This window comes from Phocoena sinus, chromosome 6 (genome assembly GCF_008692025.1).
Source record: "Phocoena sinus isolate mPhoSin1 chromosome 6, mPhoSin1.pri, whole genome shotgun sequence".
Taxonomy (NCBI): Eukaryota; Metazoa; Chordata; class Mammalia; order Artiodactyla; family Phocoenidae; genus Phocoena; species Phocoena sinus.
The window spans coordinates 37,296,468-37,320,938 of NC_045768.1; the positions used below are offsets into that span (position 1 = coordinate 37,296,468).

At 37.9% G+C, this 24,471-nt stretch overlaps 1 protein-coding gene and 1 long non-coding RNA gene across 2 annotated transcripts in view; one reads left to right on the forward strand and one right to left on the reverse strand.

Annotated features, from left to right (window-relative positions):
* The window catches only part of LOC116755287 (phospholipid-transporting ATPase FetA-like), a 71,752-nt gene extending 56,507 nt beyond the window's left edge, over window positions 1–15,245 (reverse strand). The window contains exons 1-2 of the mRNA XM_032634512.1: window positions 14,943–15,245; window positions 2,216–2,274 (exon numbers count right to left, since the gene is read on the reverse strand). Of these exons, the coding sequence (XP_032490403.1) occupies window positions 2,216–2,274; window positions 14,943–14,985 (102 nt within the window). The 5' untranslated portion in view covers window positions 14,986–15,245. The remainder of the gene's footprint in view (window positions 1–2,215; window positions 2,275–14,942) is intronic.
* Window positions 13,904–24,096, forward strand: LOC116755289. Its single transcript, XR_004350312.1, has 3 exons — window positions 13,904–14,015; window positions 20,751–20,753; window positions 24,049–24,096. It is a non-coding gene; the product is annotated as an uncharacterized LOC116755289 (long non-coding RNA).
* The last annotated feature ends 375 nt before the right edge of the window (window positions 24,097–24,471 follow it).

Below are 24,471 nucleotides of genomic sequence, written 5' to 3' on the forward strand. Positions count from 1 at the left end.
AAACAAAGACAAAAGCTATCCCGATTCTGTCTCAAGATAAACATAGCAGTACTTCTTTACTAACCTGGCAACTAGAGTGTTTTGTTCTACTCTTAAATGTCAAACCAGAAGCAATATCTCAAGAATGTAGAACATCTGCTTAACTATGAAATTCCTCAGTGTTTGGTTCTTTTGGCATGATAGAGGTGGCAGATTTTGGTTCGGGCTATTTATTTATTTGGGCAGGGGTACCTGTTTGACTGCTAAAGCAGGGTATAGAGAACAGAAGGCCAAGTATATAATGAGAATCAGTAGTTAGGGGATTGAGAAGAGGAAAAGGAATAGGAATGGAAGTAATTAGAGAAATAGGATGAAAATGAGCAATGGATAGGCAGGGAAATGAAATGGTTGTTAAGTACATAATAGTCAAACCTGTTTATTTATTCATCAGCTATCCAGCAAATGTTTGTTGAATGCCATTTATGTGCCAAATATTGTGATGGGAACAGTAGTTACAGAGATGAGTGAAACTTGTACCCTTTTGTCAAGGGGTAATAGTTTCTTGATGAAAGAAAACTAACATTTTTTTCCCACAACCATATTTAACTCTAACAATCACCATGTATGGTGAACATTATTATGCTCTTCATATAGATGAGGGAACTGAAGAAAAGAAGGTAAATAATGTGCCTAAGGATACAAGGTTAATAAAGACTAGAGCTGTGTTCAAACTCAGGTCTGTCTGATGCCAAAACCTAGTTTTACTGCACCATAGAGCTTCTTATGTAGCTCTAGAAGGTAGAGAGGGGGAAACCTGTTCCCATGGCCATATCCTAAATATTGTTATTATCCAGAGCCTCTCTAACTCAGAAATCATAAATATCCTACAGAGACTACAAATATGTATATCTATGTATATATATTATATACTTATAGCACTATATATATATCTACATGTGCACAAAGTAACATATATGTAAAAATTGCTTGTAATTATAAAAGATTGGAAACAATCCAATGTCAATTTAAAAGGAAATGGTTACATAAACTATGCTTAATCTGCCTAGGAAATACTATGCAGTTGAAAAAAGAAGGAAAAAGCTCTCATGAAATTATAATTATGAAAACATATCCAGGACATACTGATAAGGTTCAGAATAGTTTAAGAAAGTGGGAAAATGAGAATATATATTTGTATTTGCTTTATTTGCACAAAGAAGCACTGCTGAATACACAAGAAACTCATAAAAGTGGTTCCCTATAGGGAGCAGAGATGAGGGCAAGAATAGGGTGTTGGAGCATGACTTTTAAACATATATCTTTTTATGAGTTACTTATTTATAAATAAATTAAAAAGTGAAAAAAGAATCCAATAGAAAATGGGCAAAGATCATTAACAGTAGTTTCCATAAAAAGAAATACAAAAGGCTAATTAACAAGAAGAGATTATTGCTCTCACTCAAAATTAAGGAAAGATAGATAACAAAATGTCATTTTTCATCTAAGAGTCTGGCAAAGATAAAAAAGATTGATAATATCAAGTTTGGCAGGAATATGGAGAAGTGAGCAGTCTTTACTATAGGTAGAAATATAAATGGATATAATCTTTTTAGAGGGCAATCTGGCAATATGTATCAAAAATTTTAATGTGTTTTCCTTTTGACCCAGCCAATTCACTTCAAGGAAACTCTCATAATGTATATTCACACAAATGTGCTGAAGTATATGTAGTATAATGGTGTTCACTTAGGACCATTTATCATAGCAAAACACTGGGGAAATTTTTTTGGAGGGGACACCTGCATATAAATAGAGACATTTAAAATGATAATAAGAAACTGGTTGAATAAATTAAGGTATATTGATACTATGGAAAACTATGCTGCTATTAAATGAATTAGGAAGGTCTACACATATTGTCATAGAGAGATGTCTAAGTGAAAAAAGAAAGTTGTAGAACCATGCTTTCATTTGTGCAAGCTACAATATTTCTTTTCTAGAAGATATATATAAAACCCAAAATTTGAGACACATTCTCCCCTGAGTCTAGGTCACCGTATTAATTTGGTTTCTGGGCCCTCACTGTACCAGCCCTCATTGTATAGGAGCTTGAAAGAAAGTAGAACCTATGTTGTAGAATCTACATCTACAGAGAATTTCCTTCCTCACTGACAACGGGGATTATTAGAGGAAAATACCAGCCCTCTCCTGAAATAGCTAGAGACCTGATACTCACCGGATATCCGAACAGACAGTTAAATTCTCTGTTGTTGGCTTGTAGATACCTCTCTTGTTCTGAAAAAGAAGAGAGAAATGATCAGAAGGATGCCCCTCTGTAGATCAGCCTGGGATGCTGGCTGCTAATGAAGACTTCACTAGCTTCTCACACTTTCTCACTGAGGATATCTGCCCACAAATAGGATTTTGTCTCTCTATTCAGAGAATCAAGAAATACAATAAAAATAGAAACCCTAAAGTGTTTGTTGAAGCTTTCTAGAGGCAAGAGGACAAGTAACTTCTGAGGAGTTCTCCACCATTAATGCTTCTAGTAATCCTAGATTATGTTTCCACAGACAACAAGCTGGTGTGCACCAACATTACTGCCAAACACAGAAACCCAGTTCTCCTTCATAAGTTAATTACAGAGCCATAGTTTAAGATATCTGAGGTTCATTCCAAGGCAGCCTTTCCTAAACTTGCTTGACTAAATTTGAATTAATAAATAATTACTGAGCATCTACTGCACAGAAACCAGTGTGCTGGATGCTGTGGGGAGATAAAAAGATGAGTAAGGCAGAGTCCTGACTTCAAGGGACTTGCAATTTAGTGGAGTCAGCCTGATAACAACAACACATACAAAATCATCACATCAAAACACATAGGTGTTACAAACTATTACAAGTAGCCCATTATCATGTTATGAAAAGTATTAAAAATGTATATTATCAATAGATCTTTCTGTCCTGAATAAAACATTCCTATAGCCTCTTCGATTCTTCATTGGTTCAACAAGCATTTACTGAGTTCTTAGCAGGTGTCAGGCCCTGTGTTATGAACACTCACATACGAGTTTTTATGTGAACATGTTTTCATTTCTCTTGGGTATAAACATAGGAGTAGAATTGCTGGGTCATATGGTAACTCTAGTTTTAACATTTTGAGGAACTGCTGAAAAGGTTTTCACAGCAGTTGCACTATTTTACATTCTCACTGACAATGTATGAGAATTCCAATTTCTCCATATCCTTGCCAACACTTGTTATTGACTGTGTTTTTCATTTTAACCATCTTAGTGGATATGAAGTAATATCTCATTGTGATTTTGATTTGCATGTTCATAATGACTAATGGTGACATTGAGTAACTTTTCATGTGTTTTATTGAACATTTATATACCTTCTTTTTTGATTTTTTTTTTTTTGCGGTACGCGGGCCTCTCACTGTTGTGGCCTCTCCCGTTGCGGAGCACAGGCTCCGGACATGCAGGCTCAGCGGCCATGGCCCACGGGCCCAGCCGCTCCACGGCATGTGGGATCTTCCCGGACCGGGGCGCGAACCCATGTCCCCTGCATCGGCAGGCGGACCCTCAACCACTGCGCCACCAGGGAAGCCCTGTTTTTTTTTTTTAATGAGAAAGGAATTTTTAAATTAAGTAATTTTGGCTGTGTTCGGTCTTTGTTGCTGCCTGAGGTCTTTAGTTGCAGCAAGTGGGGTCTACTCTTTGTTGCAGTGCATGGGCTTCTCATTGCAGTAGCTTCTCCTGTTGTGGAGCACAGCCTCTATGTTCGCAGGCTTCAGTAGTTGCAGCACGTGGGTTCAGTAGTTGCGGCGCATGGGCTCTACGGTGTGCAGGCTTCAGTAGTTGTGGCGTGTGGGCTCAGTAGTTGTGGCTCGTGGGCTCTAGAGTGAAGGCTCAGTAGTTGTGGCACACAGACTCAGTTGCTCCGCGGCATGTGGGATCCTCCTGGACCAGGGCACGAACCCGTGTCCCCTGCATTGGCAGGAGGATTCTTAACCACCGCACCACCGGGGAAGCCCCAAGATTAGAGTTTTGACTAGAGATGAACACAAATAAAATTTTATTCACTAAAATTCTGTGGATGGAGTGAAAGTGGGTTATTAGAAAAGGCAGAGCTACCTCCCATGGGAAGAACAGTCAGGTCTGGAAAATCACACTTCTTTCCTCAGGGGGCTAAGATGGTAGACTTCTGAAAGCTGAGGAAAGAGCCGATGATAAGACAGGGACTTTTATAGTTCTTCATGTAATTTCCTTTATTCCTCCTCTGGTTGTCAGCAAAAATGACTAAATATCATGAAATCAGCACAAGACTAAATTTCTTACAGAAAATATAAGGGGCCAAAGTCTGCACAATGGGCAGTGCTTGAAGTTCAGAGATTTGCACAAATTGTAGGAAAGGTGAAACTGGGATGTTTACCTCCTTTTACTCAAGGATTTGAGTACACAGATTTGGAAATTACACTGATTAATCTGGAGAGAGTTGACCTTTTTGCACTATTAGTCCCCCATCCAGTAGCATACTACATCCCTGGAGGGAGACTGGGGTGACCCCAGGAAGCCATTTCTTTGTGCGTGATGATCATGTCTGTACAATCAGCTTGCTAGCAATACATAAACAAGTGGCTATAAGTCTTCCCTGGGCTAGTTTACCACCCAGTTATGCAGCTTATAGTTTGTTCTCCTGGACTAGTGTATTTCTTTCTTCTTTCATTCTTGTGATTACTAGGATTAGCTGAATAAAGAGAGGGGAAGTTGAGATGGGACTGATAGGATGTTTTGTTTTGTACTCTGTTTTGACTAGTTAGTGGCTTATTTACAATCTGGTGATACAACAGCTTCTGCTAACCATTATAATTTAGGTTATCCAAAGCAGTGGAACATGTATGGCTCAGATAATTTAGCTGTGTCTAGGATGTAGAGCTGCTGCATGGCCGATACTCTTTCTGCAGGGACTTTCTCAGGGGCCCAGATGGCTGCCTGATTAGGACAGAGTACCAGGATAGTACTGGTGTTTCGACTGACGTTGAGATTTCCAATCCACGAGCAGGCTACTTTTCTACTATGTTCATACTCAATTTGCTCAGGCATTGGTGAATAAAATCAGTCTCTCTCATGCCATTTGCCCCTCCAACCATACCCAACAGACCAGCACAGCCCCTCAGTTTATTCAAAAATATTATTTTATGCCTCTTGATAAAGTTCTAATATTTTCTTATTGAATTTCACATTTCTTATTAAATTTAATCCTAGATCTCACTAACTATTTTTTTAACTTAATAAAGGTCTAGCAGGTTTTCCCAGCAATTTATCTGGGTGCAACAGGCTATTCTCTCTCAGCCCAGCAACCCCAAGGGATACATGGAGTTGAGGCTCTGCAAAACAACTAAATGCATACGTCCCTCTTTGAGTTTAGGAGTAAAGTAAAGCAGGTAGATCCCAAAGTTCAGAGCCTGAGCTGGTGGAGACAGATTGAGACTTCTAAGTGGGGGACGGCATTAACCAACACCTAGTTCTGGCTCTTTGATCCCCGACCTACTATGAAAGAAAAGGGAAGAAGAAGGAAAGTAGGATTTTCACCAGGGAGGGAAGAGCAACTGAAGGCTAGAAAGTTGGTTTTCATAAGATGCCTCTAAAAAACGGAAAAGCAGGAACAATGAGAAAAGTGGTTAAAACTTCAGTTTGCACAAGCATCTAGGAGAAGAAACTAAAAGTCTGAGAGAAAAAGAAGACAAGCTTAAGGAAAGAAGGTAGCAAGTCATGTTTGAGATAATAAAGGCAGAAAAAATTTTTGGATGAGATAATGAAAGATTAATTCAAGATTCCCTAGGGCTTGTGAATATTGTTGAGAAAAGACTGTGATGACCAAGTGTTTTCCCCATCACTTGTTAATTCAAAGTTTATTTCTGTTTGGCTGAAACAAGAGAGACAAAATGTGAATTATGGATGAGAGGTTAGAACTACAGAAGATTGAAAATTAGCTTAGACAAGGAGAGTCTAGGAGATGGTCTAGTTGAAGTAGTCATGGCTATGGAATTCAAGGGGACAAACACCTAGCTCTAACCTATGGTGACTGTGGAAAATGCATCCTTCATTGGGAACTAAGGGTTGAGTCTACAGCCTGTTCAGCGAAGACCTGGTTTCACAAGGACCTGTGCTGAGAGCTAGCCTGAGGGTGGTAAAAATCACTGAAATGAAAGGGTCAGACATCTTGGTGAAGCAAGGCAACTTGGTATTATAAAATGTGCAGTTGACTTAGAGTTAAAAACATGGCAGGCTTCCACAGTGGTTAAGAACATAGGAACTCGGGACTTCCCTGGTGGCACAGTGGCTAAGAATCTGCCCGCCAATGCAGGGGACACGGGTTAGAGCCCTGGACCGGGAGGATCCCACATGCCGCAGAGCAACTAAGCTCGTGCACCACAACTACTGAGCCTGTGCTCTGGAGCCTGCGAGCCACAACTACTGAAGCCTGCACGCCTAGAGCCCGTGCTCTGCAACAAGGGAAGCCACTACAATGAGGAGCCTGCGCACCACAACGAAGAGTAGCCCCCGCTCACTGCCACTAGAAAAAGCCTGCGGGCAGCAACGAAGGCCCAACGCAGCCAAAAATCAATCAATAAATAAATTTATATTTAAAAAAAAAAGAACATAGGAACCATATTCAATATCTTGTAATAACCTATAATGGAAAAATAATCTGAAAAAATATATATAACTGAATCACTTTGCTGTATACCTGAAACTAACACAATATTGTAAATAAACTATATTTCAATTAAAAAAAAAAAGAACATGGACAATTGAGTCAGACTTCCAGAGTTCAAATCTCAACCTTTCACTCACCAGCTACATAGCCTTGAGGAAGTTACTTAACCTTTCTGAGACTCATTTTCTTCATCTGTAAAATGAATGATAATAATACCTACTCATAAAGTTATTGTGAGGATTAATAAATTGAGGCATGCAAAGCACTTAAGAACAATTCCCAATACATCAAAAAATGCTCAGAAAATTTTAGCAGTTCTAGACTGGGCTTTGTGACTAAACTGTTAAGTGACTTAGGGCAAGTCATTTTCCATCTCTGGGCTTTAGTTTCCTCATGTGTAAAACGGGATAGTAAAATCTACCTTATATGCTAATATGAGGGTTAAATGAGATGGCACTCATTAACTGTCTACATAATACCTGACACATCAAAAGTACTATTAAATGATATTTTTTTGTCCTTTATCTTATGCTATGTCAAGGAGATTCCACAAGGATCACTGATACAGTTGTCTGTGCTCAAAGTAGATTTTGAACTTTCAGCTATCTCCTGTGGATATACTAAGCTGACTCAGCCAGTGAAGAAGAAAGGGTACAAAAGCCACAGTCTAGTGATGGAAAATCCCTTGGTGGGATGTTAGTAGAAGAGAAGTGTCAAAGTAGGAGAAGCCTCTAAGTATGTACTTAAGAGTTTTGAATCAAATGCTAGAGTGAAAAACATAGCTCTTATGCAATCTTGATGTAATCCAATCTCAAGTTTTAGGAGTTAAAGCTACAGAAAATTGGAGATGCACCCAGAGAAGGAAATGGCAGAAACTAAAAAGGAAAATGGGCTCTGTAAGAGGGAACTGGAAGAAGTGGCACACAGAAAGAAAAGGAAGCAGGAGGAAGAAGGAGGGAGGGAGAAAAAGGAAGTCAGGCTAGGTGGTCAGGAGGCAATCAGTCTTAGGAGGTTCTGAGCAAAGACCTCCTTGCTCACAGTGGGAAAGCAATCACAAATAGGATTTTCCAACTAAAGACAGAAGAGCAGTGAGATGACCTTTAGGAGTACAAGTCTCTAACCAGTAGATTAGTCAAGGTCCCCTCTCCTTACACCACCAGACTCCCAGATCAAGGAAGCCCAGGTGCTGGTGAGAGAAACTCAGCAATAACCCCCTGCTGTCATTCTAGATCAACAGGCCTAGGTGATTTCACCCAAGTCACTTAATGCATATGACTGAAACTCACCCATCTCTAAAAATCAGTGAAGAGAGTGCCAGGGGAAGGATAACTGACCAAGTTCTGGAATTTCTGCTCAGATTAGTTGGAATCAATTTACAGTAGGAATTCTGGAATTTCTTAGATTCCAAATGATCATGATTTATCCTAGTAGTCAAAAAGCATAATGGGAACATTATAGCTATCAGTTGATTTAGCTGCCCATATGGCTTCCAGTCTTGGGTACACAAGAACATTTATATTTCATCTCTCCAGACTGCATCTCTAAGATATCTTGAGTGCAGTCACCAGATGATATTTCTATCTAAAGAATGGTATGAAGAATAGCTAAATGACATAGCTGAGAGTCATCATGGGAAAGTCCAGGGTCAGCGGTCCTGCGGAAGAGGCAGTAACTAATTTGCTGTCTCATCACCATTTCATTACGTGTTTCTGGTTCAGTCTACCCATTGCTATGTCTCATGGTTTACATTCAGCTCATTTATAATACTTCTAATACCATCTTCTCCCACTAAACAAAGACCTCCTTAAAGATAGAGACCATGTCTTTTTTACTTTTTTCTTTTCTTTAAATCTCTGTATCCCACTGGTTAGCTCAGCATTAGGCCCTGGATTTAACACATATTTGTTGAATGAACAAGCACACAAGTGAATAGATGCTTAGAAACACATTCTGTTGAATCATGGTCAGATTTCTGTCCAAACCCCTCCAAAGGAGAATAATCACCTCCTCCTCCTTGTGGGAGTATCTATATAATCACAGAACAGCTGGACTGAAAGAGAAACCCCAGCTAAGACTAATTCTTTGTTGATCTTTCTAAGGTCAGCAAACAGGAGGATAATCAGCATGACTGAAGAGGGTGGGTAGAGTGCAGTGTCAAAAACAACCTGGAGAGGAAGCTCTCTAAAACCTTGAAGGTCATGAAAAGTCTAGTTCTTGAACTACTGTAGCTCTCCTGTTACCATGCCTCTGATCATCCTCTGTAGCTTCACTAATTCTTCTGTCCAAGTTTAGCAGAACAAGACTAGAATTGCTCAAAGGACAAGACACTAAAGAAAAGAAAGATAGTAAAAAGCAAAATGCAAACCCTCATTTATTAACAGGATGTCATACAAGATTGATTTGGCTGACACAATTCAGAATGTGCTCAAAACCAAAGTCCCCTCCCCCTACTCCTCTTGGAGACCTTTGTTTTTTTCCCCTTTCCTCTCCAAGGGAGAAGCTGACAGAAACATCAACTGGGAGATGGGAGTTGAGAGTGGTGCTTTACCATTCTGACCTCATTTGAAATGTAGAACTAATGATTTCTCATCAATGTGGCAAAGGTAAAAACCATCATGTTTGACTGAACTACTAGACATCACTTTCAGTGCTTCTCAATCATAAAACTTTCCTTGGGATAGGAGATGAGAGGTTGGGAAAGTTATGATAAAGGCCATCAGAAACAAAATGCCATTCACACAAAGCTGGACCTAAGAGCAAAGCTTGGTGATGCCAAAGAAACAATTTAACTATAAAAGATTCAAAATTTAATTCCCTTTGTTTAGCATTGCCAGATTTAGCAAATAAAAATACAAAAACAAAATATGTCCCAAATATTACATGGGGTATACTTACACTAAAAAACTATTCATTGTTTACTAAAATTCAAATTTAACTGGGAATCATGTATTTTATCTGGCTACCCTGACTTTTACTGAGGTCAAGAAAGGTTCCTACAAATTAATTCAATTGTTGCTTTAAATTTTCTAAACAAACAGAATTCTAGAAACTAGCTCTAAAAATTTTAGATGTCTGTTTTATTTTAAGTAACTTTATTGAGATATAATGTACATTCTATACCATGCATCTGTTTAAAATAAAATGTACAATTGAATGGTGTTTGTTATGTTCACAGAGTTGTGCAACATTGATGTCTATTTTTTTGTGTTTATTTAGATGTGGTGTTGCATAGGATTCTATTACTAAGGCTCTGATTAATTTTCTGCCCTACTGCCCTGCAATATCTATGCCCTCTTCCTTCGTACTATTTCTTCTTCTGTCCTTTCTTTCTAGTTTCTCCAACTTAGTTTTTTTTCCTTTGTGATTACACTTTTTTCTTTAATTGTTTTTCAAATCACCAAAGTAAAGCAAACATATTTTACCTGTAAAAGATCCAAACTCAAAAATATATAGAGAAAAAATGTAAAGTTTCCTTTCCCACGCCTTCTCCCTTTCCTAAGGAAACCACTGTTAACAGATTGGCGTATATCCTTTGGGGGTCCCTTCCTTAGAGTATTTACTTACAAACATATACATATACACAAACACCTATATGTGTTTTTTAAACAAATGAGATGCTACTATATGTATTGCTCTGCTAGTTGCTTTTTTCTTTTCATAATATGTATTGTAGATCTTTCCATGTCAATACATACAAGTGTATCTCACCCTTTTGAATTTACTACCTAGTATTATTTAACTACCTATCAATACTTATTAATAATTTTTACTGTTGTGTTGTGGTAGTGGTGATGATAACAAGGATGATATTTGTATCAATATATGTGTATGGGTGGTAAAGCTGAGGGAAAGGAGAAGTATAATAAATGGGACAAGCTTGTAAACTCTCCAGGACAGAGGGAACTCTGTAGGCACTGGGCTAGGTAGATAACTTAGTAGATAAACTCAACATATATGCAAAACAGTAAAGTAAAAGTTCAAGGCAGGATATTAATAAGATTTACAGTGAATTGTAGAAACCCAAGAGAATTGAAGTCCACACAAAAACTTGTACATAAATGTTTATAGCAGCATTGTTTATAATAGCCAAAAAGTGGAAACAATGCAAATATCTATCAACTGATGAACAGATAAACAAATAGTCGTGTGCCCATACAATGAAATGATATTTAGCCATAAAAAGGAATGAGGTACTAATATATGCTAAAATATGCATGAACCTTGAAAACATTAAGTGAAAGAAGCCAGTCACAAAAGGCTACATATTACTTGATTCTATATATATGTGTATATGTTATGCATATATCATGTGTAGAATAGACAAGTCCATACAGATAGAAAATAGATTAGTGGTTGCCAGTGGCTGGAGGTGGGGGGAATTGGGAGTGATTCCTACTGGGTACGGGGTTTCTTTTGGGGGTGATGAAAATTTTCTAAAATTGAATTATGGTCATGGTTCACAATTTTGTGAATGTACTGAAAATCACTGAGTTGTATGCTTTAAAATGGTGAATTTTATGACAAGTGAATTATATCTTAATAAGGCTATTATTTTTAAAAATTATAGAAATCAAGCACTATAGGAATTCAAGAAGGAAAGATAATGCCAGGGGCGTGGGGGGCACTGGTGGCTAGAGTTGCTGGAGAAGGCTTCATAGAGGACTTGCACTAAACCTAAAAGATGAATATAGATTCAATATATTGATAGATGTAGGGAACATGTATCTAGGCAGAAAAAAAGAACTTAATGAAATTTTCAGCACTGAGACTAGACAAGTTGTATGATAGTACAGTAGGTAGGAAGAGTCTGAAGGAGGGAGGAAACAAGACTATAAAGTCAGGCTTTTAATGCAGGCTAATGACCTTAAATTTTATCTAGTAGCTGACAAGGAATCCCAGAAAGATTCTGAGCAGGGAAAAATGTGATAAAACCGGAATTTCAGAAAGATTAATATGACGTATTTACAGAGGAACAGATTGCAGAATAAAGACTTAAAAGATTGCTGCAATAATCAATGCTTGAAACAGTGAGAGCTTGAACTAAGAAACTAGTGAAAAATAGAAAGGAGAGAGTAGGTAAGAAAATGCTGGAACCAGTCAACATCCACTCTATGTACTATGTGTTTTCCAACCAGAACAGGCTGATAGCCTGGAAAAGGGCAGAGTTACCAGCCAAATACTGGTTTTGCCACTGTTATTTTGTTGACTCAGGCCAACAGGATGGACCAGGATTAACTGCTCACTGCTCCAAACAGCACAAGCAATAACTCTACTGCAGTAGGTAGACTTAGCCTATCTGAAGGAATTCAGACCAAGAAAACTGGTTCCAATTACTTTTCATTAGTAAAAATTTTGACTTTTTGAAATGATCCACATTTATAAACATTCAAGTTCTTAATTATCTTCCTGAATGGGAGCACCAAGCTCTTATAAATTACTTTTGACATAAACGTTTACCTAGTATTTACCATGTGCCAGTGCTTTACAAATATTACCTCATTTAATCCTCACAACATCCTTATGAGGTAGCACTATTATTAGCCCCATTTTATGGATGAGAAGCTGTAGCATAAAGAAATTAAGAGATTTTCCCAAAAATAACAGTAAGTGGTGGAGCTAGGATTCAAACCTAGACAGTATGGCTCCAGAATCCACGGTCTTAACCACTGTGCCCCCCATATGACCTTGACTTCCTAGCACTTACCGTCGATATAATTTGACATTTCTCTGTGCTATTATTTAATGTCTTATTACTTAATTAAAGGCTGTCCCTCAGTAAACCATAATCTCCATTTGGTCTGGGATTCTGTCTAGTTTTGTGGCTATTGTATTGCCAGCATGTAGCACAGTGGCATTTGGTGATCAATAAATATTTGTTGAATAAATTAATCAGCCTTTATTGACTATCACATTCTTCATTAACCTTGAACTTACTGCCCCCTAAAGTATTTTGTCCTCTATATTTTCTTTTCTTAAAAAGTTATTTATTTGTTGAAGTATAGTTGATCTACAATGTTGTGTTAGTTTCTGGTGTATAGCAAAATGATTCAGCTATATGTATATATATATTCTTTTTTGGATTCTTTTCCACTATAGTTTATTACAAGATATTGAATATAGTTCCCTGTGCTATACAGTAGGACCTTGTCATTTACCTATTTTGTATATAGTAGTGTGTATCTGCTAATCGCTAATCCCAAACTCCTAATTTATCCCTCCCCCTCCTTCTGCCTTTGGTTACCATAAATTTGTTTTCTATGTTTGTGTTTGGTTCTGTTTTGTAAATAAGTTCATTTCTATCATTTTTTTAGATCCCACATATAAATGATATCATATGATGTTTGTCTTTCTGTCTGACTTACTTAGTATGATAATGTCTAGGTCCATCCGTGTTGCTGCAAATGGCATTATTTCATTCTTTTTTATGGCTGAGTAATACTCCATTGTGTGTGTATATATATCTATATCTTCTTTATCCATTCATCTGTCAATGGATGTTTAGGTTGCTTCCATGTCTTGGCTATTGTAAATAGTGCTGCTATGAACATAGGGGTCCATGTATCTTTTTGAATTATAGATTTGTCTGGATATATGCCCAGGAGTGGGATTGTTAGATCATATGGTAGCTCAATTTTTAATGATTTGAGGAACCTCCATACTGGTTTTCCACAGTGGCTGCACCAATTTACATTTCCACCAGTGTTGGAGGGTTCCCTTTTCTTCACACCCTCTCCAGCATTTGTTATCTGTATATTTTTTGATAATGGCCATTCTGACCGGTGTGAGGTGGTACCTCACTGTAGTTTTTGATTTGCATTTCTCTAATAATTAGCAATGCTGAGCATCTTTTTCATGTGCCTACTGGCCATCTGCACGTCTTCTTTGGAGAAATGTCTATTTAGACCTTCTGCCCACTTTCTGATTGGGTTGTTTGGGGGTTTTTTTTGTTGTTGTTATTGAATTGTATAAGCTGTTTGTATATGTTAGAAATTAAGCCCTTGTTGGTCACATCGTTTGCAAATATTTTCTCCCAGTCTGTAGGTTGTCTTTTCATTTTGTTTATGGTTTCCTTTGCTGTGCAAAAGCTTATAAGTTTGATTAGTACCATTTGTTTATTTTTGCTTTTATTTCTGTTGCCTTGGGAGACTGACCTAAGAAAACATTGTTACGATTTATGTCAGAGAAATGTTTTGCATATGTTCTCTTCTAGGAATTTTATGGTGTCATGTCTTATATTTAAGTCTTTAAGCCATTTTGAGTTTATTGTTGTGTATGGTGTGAGGGTGTGTTCTCGCTTCACTGATTTACACTGTCTTCCATATTCTCTGTTCATAAGAAGATGCAGGAGAAATTGGTCAGTTAGCCTGTTTTCCTCAACCCTCTCTCTTTCAGCAGTTCTGAGAGTAGGAGAGGACTTCTTGCTTTTTCCTTCTGTTGGGAGCTCCCTGACTTCCTCTTCCTAGAACCAGGGCCTGTGCCCTTGGAATGGGCTCCTTCCAGGAATCAGACAACTGCATAATGACAGAAAGTAAAGAAGGTATAGTGTGGCATTAAATCAGTGACCTAATTTCATTCTCTGCACCTTCTCCACTCCTCAAAAGGAAGCCTAAATATAGAACTACAGTCTGGCTTGCTTTCTCAAAATTTTATGTTAGAAGAAGATTTCTTTTTTCATGTCAGGCAGCTTCATTCTTAAAGGTGGCTTGGGTGTGATTACCCCAGCTCCTTTTAGTACTTTGAAACACCACAGGAAAGCATGGAAGTGGTACAGAAATCCTCTCTAACACCATAGCCAGATCCACTTGCTCTGTCTGCAAAAAGTCTGCAAAAGATGACTTAATTAGCCTCAGCAACTGCTTTTCACATTAACCACTTCTTTTTTAGCAGGAGGCGGTTGTGAAGGATGGGGAGAGGAAAAGGAACACATGCTTTCCTGATGAACTTCCAAATAAAAGTACAAAATAAAATAAGAGTACAGATAAAAGAACAAAAGATGAGCAAGTATAACTACTCAAATTAGAATTCTCAAATGACAGAACAAGGGAGCTTGAAATTGTAAGTACAAAGTATTTACTTCTGCAAAGTGTATTTCCTTTCCTGGTAAGTTCGCTAAAATGGTAGTTTGGTAGGTTGGCCAGTCTATTTATCTGTCATATGTGCAAGTGTACACACATGTGCGTGCATGTGTGCACTTTTTAGAGGCAACAATAATGACATACAGACTTAGAGTTCACCTACCTCCATTTTGTTTGTCCTCACTTTCCTTTTCAAATACAGACATTGCAGAGTAGTTCCAGTTAAAATTCCCTGGGATTTCTGTAAAGGAAATAAAAAAATTTAGAAGGGGAATTTCTCATTGCCAATACCATTTTACTTAAATGAATGTTTAAGAAACTTGGAACTTGATCTCTGAAATCCAAAATAAATCTACCTCTAAAATACATATGCTAAATTTTAGAATTCATTTCATACAGCCTTATCATAAAGTTATATTTCAAAAACTTGGGAAACAGATTCCACTTCCTGGCAACCAAATCTAAGCTGATAACTATAATCTGCCAGAAAAATTAGCTGAAACTTGGAAACAGGAAAAATAAATCATTGGGTGATCTTTTAGTGAAGTTCTGGGCTTACACCTTTGATTAGTTTTCTGTTGGACTATTCTATAACCCCATAGGGCGGCAGTTAACTTGTAGATTTTCATCTAATATAGATATAAATATTTTCTCTCTGGTAGAAAAGATAACTCCAAAGGTTTTGATTAATGTACTTTAGGACTTTAAATAGTTTTGTATATAATTGAGAAATCTTAACTTTTTTTTAATGAAATTGCCTATATATACACAGCTCCTAAATTTTTATTTGAACTGGTCTTAACATCTTACTGGTTCCCTCGTTAATTAATGAGTTAAATAAAATCTGTGACACCTGTCCATTTTATATTTACATGAGAGTCATGTTTTTTAACCTTTTGAAAATTATGCTTTATCAAACCCCATGACTATGCTACACAGAAAACCCTTCTATCTCTCCATTCTTAACCCAATTCAAAAAAGGCCAAAAAAGTATGTTTATTTTAATTAATTAATTTCTTTCAGCTCTCCTAAGTCACTAAGTATGCATAAGCCAAGACTAGAAAATATTACATGTATTTTCATCTTAATTATCCCAAACAAGATTAGATGGGACAAAAATCCATAATTTGCGGGGGAGTGTTAAGTCTAAGTAAAAGAGTATTTACAGCCAAGGGATGTTTGGCTGTCAGAAAAAAAAATTACCTGGGCAACTGTGATCACTTTGGAATGAGAATGCATCTTCCAGTTCTGCCCTCAGTGAGTCCCAAGTGACCTCATTAAGGATACAATTCATATTTCAATAATCTAGGCAGAGTTGCATCAAATAACTTTAGGAGCCAGGGAGTTAATAGCAGTTAGGTGTAAAACAACAAGAAATGAAGTGCTGGGCATCGTGACCAATTGCTGAGTGCATGCTTCCTATAAAAGCATCCAAAGTTTTTAAAAAGTAAAATTAAATATTGTGTAGGCCGAAAAAATTTACTTGTGCTGCAAATTTTGTACCCCAACCTAAGGTCTGTTTCTTCTGTCAACAGAATCTGTGTGTTCCTAACAAACGTGAGCAGTTCTAATAGCATCACTCTCTAGGCACCCAGTCCTACCTTCAGTTGCCTGAGAATTCTCAGGGACCCCCACAGTAGGCTTGGGGTTCCTACTGTTGAGAAAGGAGAGCCAAGGATGGGAGGTCCTGAAGTTCTGGATTCTCTCCAACCCCTGCAGGGCCATCGACAGCTTTGAGAGGGTAGCCTGGCCAAATGCACACAAGCAGCACAGCTTGGAATTTGAAATGGTTGTGACACTTAACAGCCAGCCAGGGACCTGAGTAATGACTATTTAGCTGGAACCAGGCACTCACCCAGTCTTGTGACGCTCTCTACACGCACATCACATTACATAGCTGCCAACTGGAAAATACATTTAAGCTGTTAAACTCAGAGGAGGAGGAGGAGAAAGTGAGGGTAGGGAAGAAGAAATGCGATGTGGGAGGGAAAAGGGAAGAGATGGAGTAAAAAAAAAGGATTAGGAGCTAGAGAACTGGGTTTCATTTCAAAGTTTGCTACTAATTAACGACAATGTGACTTGGGGCAAGTTATTAACCACTTCATGCCTTAAATTTCTTCTAAAGTGAGAATAATTTTTTTTTTAAGAAACAGAAAATAAATTTAGCAGATACAAGATGGAGAAAAATCTGATAAGGAATAAATTTGCCAGAGAGAGGTTTAGAGGTAATTATGTATTACAAACTAAGTACAACGTTAGTTTCCATTAGGGAGCTAAGAAGAACTGTGAGAGGATTAAATTAAATAATGTATGAAAACGTCTGCCACAGTACTTGACACAAAGTAGTCAATCAACAAATGGCAATGTTTTAAAATTTTAATATACACACCCACCAGCTTAGTAAAAAAAAATTTAAGTCTAATAATATTGTGCTAGAGAGAAAGTGGAACAACTGGAACACTTACATACTGTTGGTGGTATTAAAAATTGGACAAACCACTCTGGAAAACAATTTGGCCTTATCTAATAAAGTTGATGGAGAATTTACCCTATAACCCAGCTAGTCCATCTTATTTATATACCCTAGGGAAACTGTCATAATATGTCACATACGAAGATGTGTGCAATAGTACTGCTCATAACAGCAAAACTGGGAAACCAACCAAATGGCTATTAATGATAGAATAGAGAAGTAACTTGTGGTATGTTCATAAAATGGAAAGCTACATAGTAGTGAAAATGAGTGAGCTAAGTTATACATATTAACATTGCTAAATCTCTGGAATATAATATTTAGGGAAAAAACAAATTGCAAAAGCATACATAAAATATTATTCCAGGGGCTTCCCTGGTGGCGCAGTGGTTCAGAGTCCACCTGCCGATGCAGGGGACACAGGTTCGTGCCCCGGTCTGGGAAGATCCCACATGCCGCGGAGCGGCTGGGCGCATGAGCCATGGCCACTGAGCCTGCGCGTTCAGAGCCTGTGCTCCGCAACGGGAGAGGCCACAACAGTGAGAGGCCCGCGTAATGCAAAAAAAAAAAAAAAAAAAAATATTATTCCACTTATGTAAAGTTAAATATCATGTAAAACTATATCATCAGGGATAAATACTTTCAAGGTAAACCTATAAAGAGAAACAAGGGAATGAAAAATACCAAATTCAGGATAGAGGTTAGGGAGAGGGAAGGGGATGGGATGGAAAAAGCATACGGAGTGTTTCAAGCTACATTTGTGCTCATGGTGTTACTCTTTACAACTTACACATTTGTGATAAACTTTATATCTATTCAATATATGATATGATTCAATATATGGTAATAAAAGAACTAAAGAACAAAAGAATTTCCAGATAGGAAATACTCTTCTTATGAGGAAGAATAATTACTCTGGAGAGTAATTTTTTTTATAATTTTATTTTAGTTTTTTCAGCTGCGTTGGGTCTTTGTTGCTGTGCACGGGCTTTCTCTAGTTTCATTGAGCGGGGGCTACTCTTCTTTGCGGTGCGCGGGCTTCTCATTGTGGTGGCTTCTCTTGTTGCGGAGCACGGGCTCTAGGCATGCGGGCTTCAGTAGTTGTGGCACACGGGCTTAGTTGCTCTGCGGCATGTGTGATCCTCCCGGACCAGGGATCTAACCCGTGTCCCCTGCATTGGCAGGTGGATTCTTAACCACTGCGCCACCAGGGAACTCCTCAGAGAGTAATTTTTAATTAACACTTACTGAAAGAGTTGGCCCAATTCAGGTTACTACATAAAAAAATTTTTTTATTTTGAGATAATTTTAAACTTACAGAAGAGTTGCAAAAATAGTATAGAGAATTTCCATACACTCTCCACCCACCTTCTTATGTTAATATCTTACATAACAATTAAACCATTAACAAACTAAGAAATTAACCTTGGTATAATACTATTAACTAAAGTACAGAAAATATTTATTTTTTACCAATTCTTTCCACTAATGTCCTTTTTTGTTGTTGTTGTTCCAGGATCTAATCCAGGATCCCACATTACATTTAGTTGTACGTCTCCTTCCATATGTGACTGTTCCTCATTCTTTCCTTGTTTTTCATAATCTTGAGAGCTTTGAAGGGTATTGGCCAGTTGTTTTATAGAAGGTGCCTCAGCTTGAGTGTGATGTGCCCTTCTCATTGCATCATATCAGGGGATACATGCTGTCATATGGACTCCTAGTGATGTGAACCTAGAACGCTTGGTTAAGATGGTGTCTGCCAGAACTCTCCACCGTAAACTTACTATTTTTCCCTCTGTAATGACATGGTTATAGAAACTAAAGCTCTTTCACTTAGACATGAGAATCTAAAGGTAGAAATAAGAGGTTCCACCTTGAGCTGATAATCTCCAAGCTGCCTAGACCTTGAACTGAGTCACATAAAATAGAAACAAGAATGACCTTACTAAAACTTGGGGTTGAGGGTGGAGTACTGGTCTACTGATATTTTTAGCCTATAGAGTTCCGATTGGTATCACATTGCAAACCAACCTCAAGTTCCCCCAAGCCACAGTTGTGATTCTGTGCTGCCAACATCCTATACCCTCCCCACACTTATTATATACAAAAACTGGCAAATTTACTAAGTACAAAGTATTAGAGAAAGTCTTTATATATTTAGCTCAGTCTGAAAACTACATAAACTAAAACACAATGCAGTCTAGCAATGGCATATTTGTGATATAAGAATAGCCAATAACTCTTAGTACTAGAATATCATAGACTGCATGCACGTAAGTCATTATTGGCTTTCAATGAACAAATCTGTCTTCCAGAGAGTAGAGTTCTTTACCAACAAAGGAACAAATCCCTGGTTGACTTGAAGGCTTTTGGGAATCTGAGGAAAGGACTCTCACATAGAAGCAGATGTGCCTATCATCCCCTGACTAAAATAAGAACTGTGTTTTCCCCAAAACAGTTGTGTAAAATCATGGAAGCTTCCAGTCTACTCCATTAAGGTTTCTCTGCGTTAGCTATTATAACCGATGCACAAATCTCCAGAGTTACTCCAGAAATCAATATTCCCCCAACCAATTCCCACCCCATGAATCTAGCAAAGGTAACAAAAGTTTTCTTTTTAATTTTTTCCTTTTTAAAAAAAAATGCAACAGAAGCACATATACTAAATAAATAAATAAAAAGCAAGCCTTACCCTGAAATGCTTTTAAACGGCACAGCCTGAAAACTGCCAGGACTCTACACTACACCTCTCTTCTCAGTTACAGTTCCTGCCTTATCCCCTCCTTATTTCAACCATAAATTCTTTCTGACTGGAAAACGCTCTAGGAAAACAGAGATCTTCTAAACTTAGTAACTTTAAAACTCTGGGAGGGGTAGGAAGACGTTGAAACATCTACTAGTCTATGAAGCCATTTAGATGACTAGATCTCCTTCAGCTTCCTACATCTGATTCCCGGCTTCTGGGAACTTGCCAAATTCTTTTTTTGTGGATTTTGAAATTCTGTTTCCTCTAGATAGGGAAAATGAAGAGAGTTTCAAAACCCTTGTTTGCAAACTGCTTCTTCCAAAGGTGGTTCATGGACCCCTCATAACCTTTCAATTAACTTGGATTTGGTTTCAAGTGGTTTAAAGCAAATAGGTGAAGATGAATATAAAACTAACTTCAAACACAAAATGGAGTAGAAAAAAACCTGCAAAACACTATAGTTTCTTAGCCACTGCTTTCATTTTCAAACTCATGGTCTTCCCCAGGAGTTACCTGCTCAGCCTATGAGGCAGGCTTTGTAAAGCTACTGGGAGCTACAAAACCCCTCTTTTCTGCCTAGAGCTTTAAATTGGGTCTGAACAAATATTGGAGTCCACACAATCTCCTTCTGGCGCTTGTAATTTTGCAGTCTCACAGAGAAAGCTCCTTACTCGGTAATATAATACTGATACTTTGGGATAGTTTATTTTCCCTTTCTTTTAGTCTATAAAAATGAGTCAGTGTTTATTAAGCGGGTCTTAACTGTTTTGCACGTATATGTAGTTAACAAATATCTACTGAATGGAATCTTAGAAATCAAGTGCTATGTTCTTTTTTAAACAAATTTTATTTGTTTTAAAACTGGGGACAAGAGTGAGATAATAGAGTGCTGACTGTTGGGGAGTTTGAAAACTCCTGTTCTGTTCTCAGCTGGATTCCTAAATTATTTGTACCTAAAGCAAATGACTCTTTCCTTCAGTTCTCTAGCTTTTCTCATCTATAATAAAGGGCAATACCTGTCACTTCCCTTTGTCACCACCCCCCCCAATTTAATGCAAAGCAGGGGTTTTTCAAATACTATTATGTACAGCAAGGAGGTTTCAGAACCCTTTTCTGAAGTGGATTAAGGGTAGAGGGGAGCAAGGAGGAGGAAAAGGGTACTCCCTCTCCTTCAACTTGAATAACTCTGATTTTATCTGGGATTTTCCTATACCCTAAATTGAAAAAGTAGTCTCTCCTGCTAAAAACAAAGTTGGAAGATCAGCTGGTGCTTTGGGGGTAAGTGCTTATTTGAGCAAGTTAAAATGTACATTTGTAGATGGAACTCAACCTCCAGCCAGGCCAGGTGCAGTTCAAAGTCCTTAAACAGCCTCTCTCAATGTACCTAAGATTGGCATCTATGTGGTCTTGGCACAAATTCCCAACAAAAGCTGGAACTTCTGGGAACCACTGAAGATATTTCACTTCCTCACCTCCATCTTTTCTATTCCCACAGTCACCCCATAGTTCATTAAGACACTTTGTCTTCTCCCTTGTTTTCATGACAATTAATTCTCCTGGTTTTCCTCCTCCTGCCTCTTTGACAGCTCTGCAGTGTGATGTAGTAAATTTCCGCTGACCTAACTCTAAACCCTGGAGCCACCCAACACTGTCAAATGTATGACCTTGGTCTAATGAGATAATCACTCTGAACTTCTCCTTATCTCTCACATGAAGATAATCACTTCACCTTGGTTGCAAGGATTATATAAAATAAAGTATATCAAGCTTTTTTTTTTTTACAATGCCTTGCACATAATAGGTGCTCTTCCCCCAAGGCATTGTTCTTATCCCTGTTTGCTGTGTGTGCTTTCCCTGAGTTATGATATATCCTCTCACTGCAACTCTAGCCCTGGCTCCTAAAACTATCTCTAGTCCCAAACTTAAACTGTTGGACATTTCCTCTTAGATGCTCACTCTTGTCTCAAGATAAACATGTTCCAAAATGACATTTCTTACCTTCCCTGATTTTAAGCATATCTGATCCTCTGCCTTATTATTCTGTAACTCTTTCATAAAATTTAAGAGTTACCATCTATTCCTTCTCTGATCACCTCTCAGGTTCTATATATTACATTTGAGGGTCTCTTGAAGCTACTACCCCCTTTCTAATCCCACTAATATCATCAGATTCTTTATACCTTCCTCCTGGATTCAATATCCTGATATTTGCTTCCAACTTTTATAAAGTACCCACTGCTGCCCGAGAGCAGAACACTGATCATGACTTCTTAGCAGCTCAGAAACCTTCGATGCCTTCCCATGGGTTACTGAATGAAGTTCAGATATATTATCAGCGACACTTTCAAGATGCTCTAATTTGAACTGTTCTCTCATCTTTCTATTCCACTATTTACCTTTATTCAAACTGGCCTATGTACATTTCCCTCTATATGGCCCATGCTTTCCTGCATCTATGCCATTGCTCACACTGTTCCTTCCAAGGGTAATGCCCTGCTCTATATCAGTCAAAATCTTTCAAAGGTTATTTTACAAAGGCCTGCTCAAATCCCATGAACTTCTCAATGAAGTTTCTCTGCTCCCCCAATCCAGAAATAATCTTTCCCCCATCCTAACTCCCATACCATTTGGTTGATATTATTTTCCTAAAACTAATAGTTTTCCTTGTGCTATAATCATCTTTTTTTTAAACATCTTTATTGGAGTATAACTGCTTTACAATGGTGTGTTAGTTTCTGCTTTATAACAAAGTGAATCAGCTGTACATATACATATACCCCTATATCTCCTCCCTCTTGAGTCTCCCTCCCATCCTTCCTATTCCACCCCTCTAGGTGGTCACAAAGCACCGAGCTGATCTCCCTGTGCTATGTGGCTGCTTTCCACTAGCTATCTATTCTACATTTGGTAGTATTTATAAGTCCATGCCACTCTCTCACTTTGTCCCAGCTTACCCTTCCCCCTCCCTGTGTCCTCAAGTCCATTCTCTACATCTGCATCTTTATTCCTGTCCTGCCCCTGGGTTCTTCATATCCATTTTTTAATTAAAAAATTTTTTTAGATTCCATATAAATGTGTTAGCATATGGTATTTGTTTTTCTCTTTCTGACTTACTTCACTCTGTATGACAGACTCTAGGTCCATCCACCTCACTACAAAAAACTCAATTTCGTTTCTTTTTATGGCTGAGTAATATTCCATTGTATATATGTGCCACAACTTCTTTATCCATTCATCCGTCAATGGACACTTAGGTTGTTTCCATTTCCTGGCTATTGTAAATAGTGCTGCAATGAACATTGTGGTACATGACTATTGTTGAATTATGGTTTTCTCAGGGTATATGCCCAGTAGTGGGATTGCTGGGTGGTATGGTAGTTCTATTTTTAGTCTTTTAAGGAACCTCCATACTGTTCTCCATAGTGGCTGTATCAATTTACATTCCCACCAACAGTGCAAGAGGGTTCCCTTTTCTCCACACCCTCTCCAGCATTTATTGTTTGTAGATATTTTGATGATGGCCATTCTGACTGGTGTGAGGTGATACCTCATTGTAGTTTTAATTTGCATTTCTCTAATTATTAGTGATGTTGAGAATCCTTTCATGTGTTTTTTGGCAATCTGTATATTTTCTTTTGAGAACTATTTAGGTCTTCACCCATTTTTGGATTGGGTTGTTTGTTTTTCTGATACTGAGTTGCATGAGCTGCTTGTAAGTTTTGGAGGTTAATACTTTGTCAGTTGCTTCATTTGCAAATATTTTCTCCCATTCTGAGGATTGTCTTTTCGTCTTGTTTATGGTTTCCTTTGCTGTGCAAAAGCTTTGAAGTTTCATTAGGTCCCATTTGTTTATTTTTGTTTTTATTTCCATTTCTCTAGGAGGTGGGTCAAAAAGGATCTCGCTGTGATGTATGTAATAGAGTGTTCTGCCTATGTTTTCCTCTAAGAGTTTTATAGTGTCTGGCCTTACATTTAGGTCTTTAATCCATTTAGAGTTTATTTTTGTGTATGGTGTTAGGGAGTGTTCTAATTTCATTCTTTTACATGTAGCTGTCCAGTTTTCCCAGCACCACTTATTGAAGAGGCTATTTTTTCTCCATTGTATATAATTATCTTTTTGAATTTCATCTCCTCTATCAGATTGGTAAGTGTGAAATGCCTGATTAATTTCTGTATCCTCTAAAGCCCTAGCACAGGGCCTGGCTTCTAAGTAGGAGATCAGTTAAAAAAATTTTTTTTGAACTTAAAAAAAGAATAAAGACCAGCAACAGGTGAGTTCATTAACAATATCAGACCATGGAAAATCTTTCTGAAAAAATACATGTTACAAGATGTCTCCTGCTAATAACTTCATCAAGACAATTGCCATAAAGAATACAAACACTTTATCTGGTGGTGTTTAAAGTCAGTTCTAGGATCTGTACATCTCGCAGTTAAAACCAATCCAAAGACACACTCCCCTTAGCTGCCCTA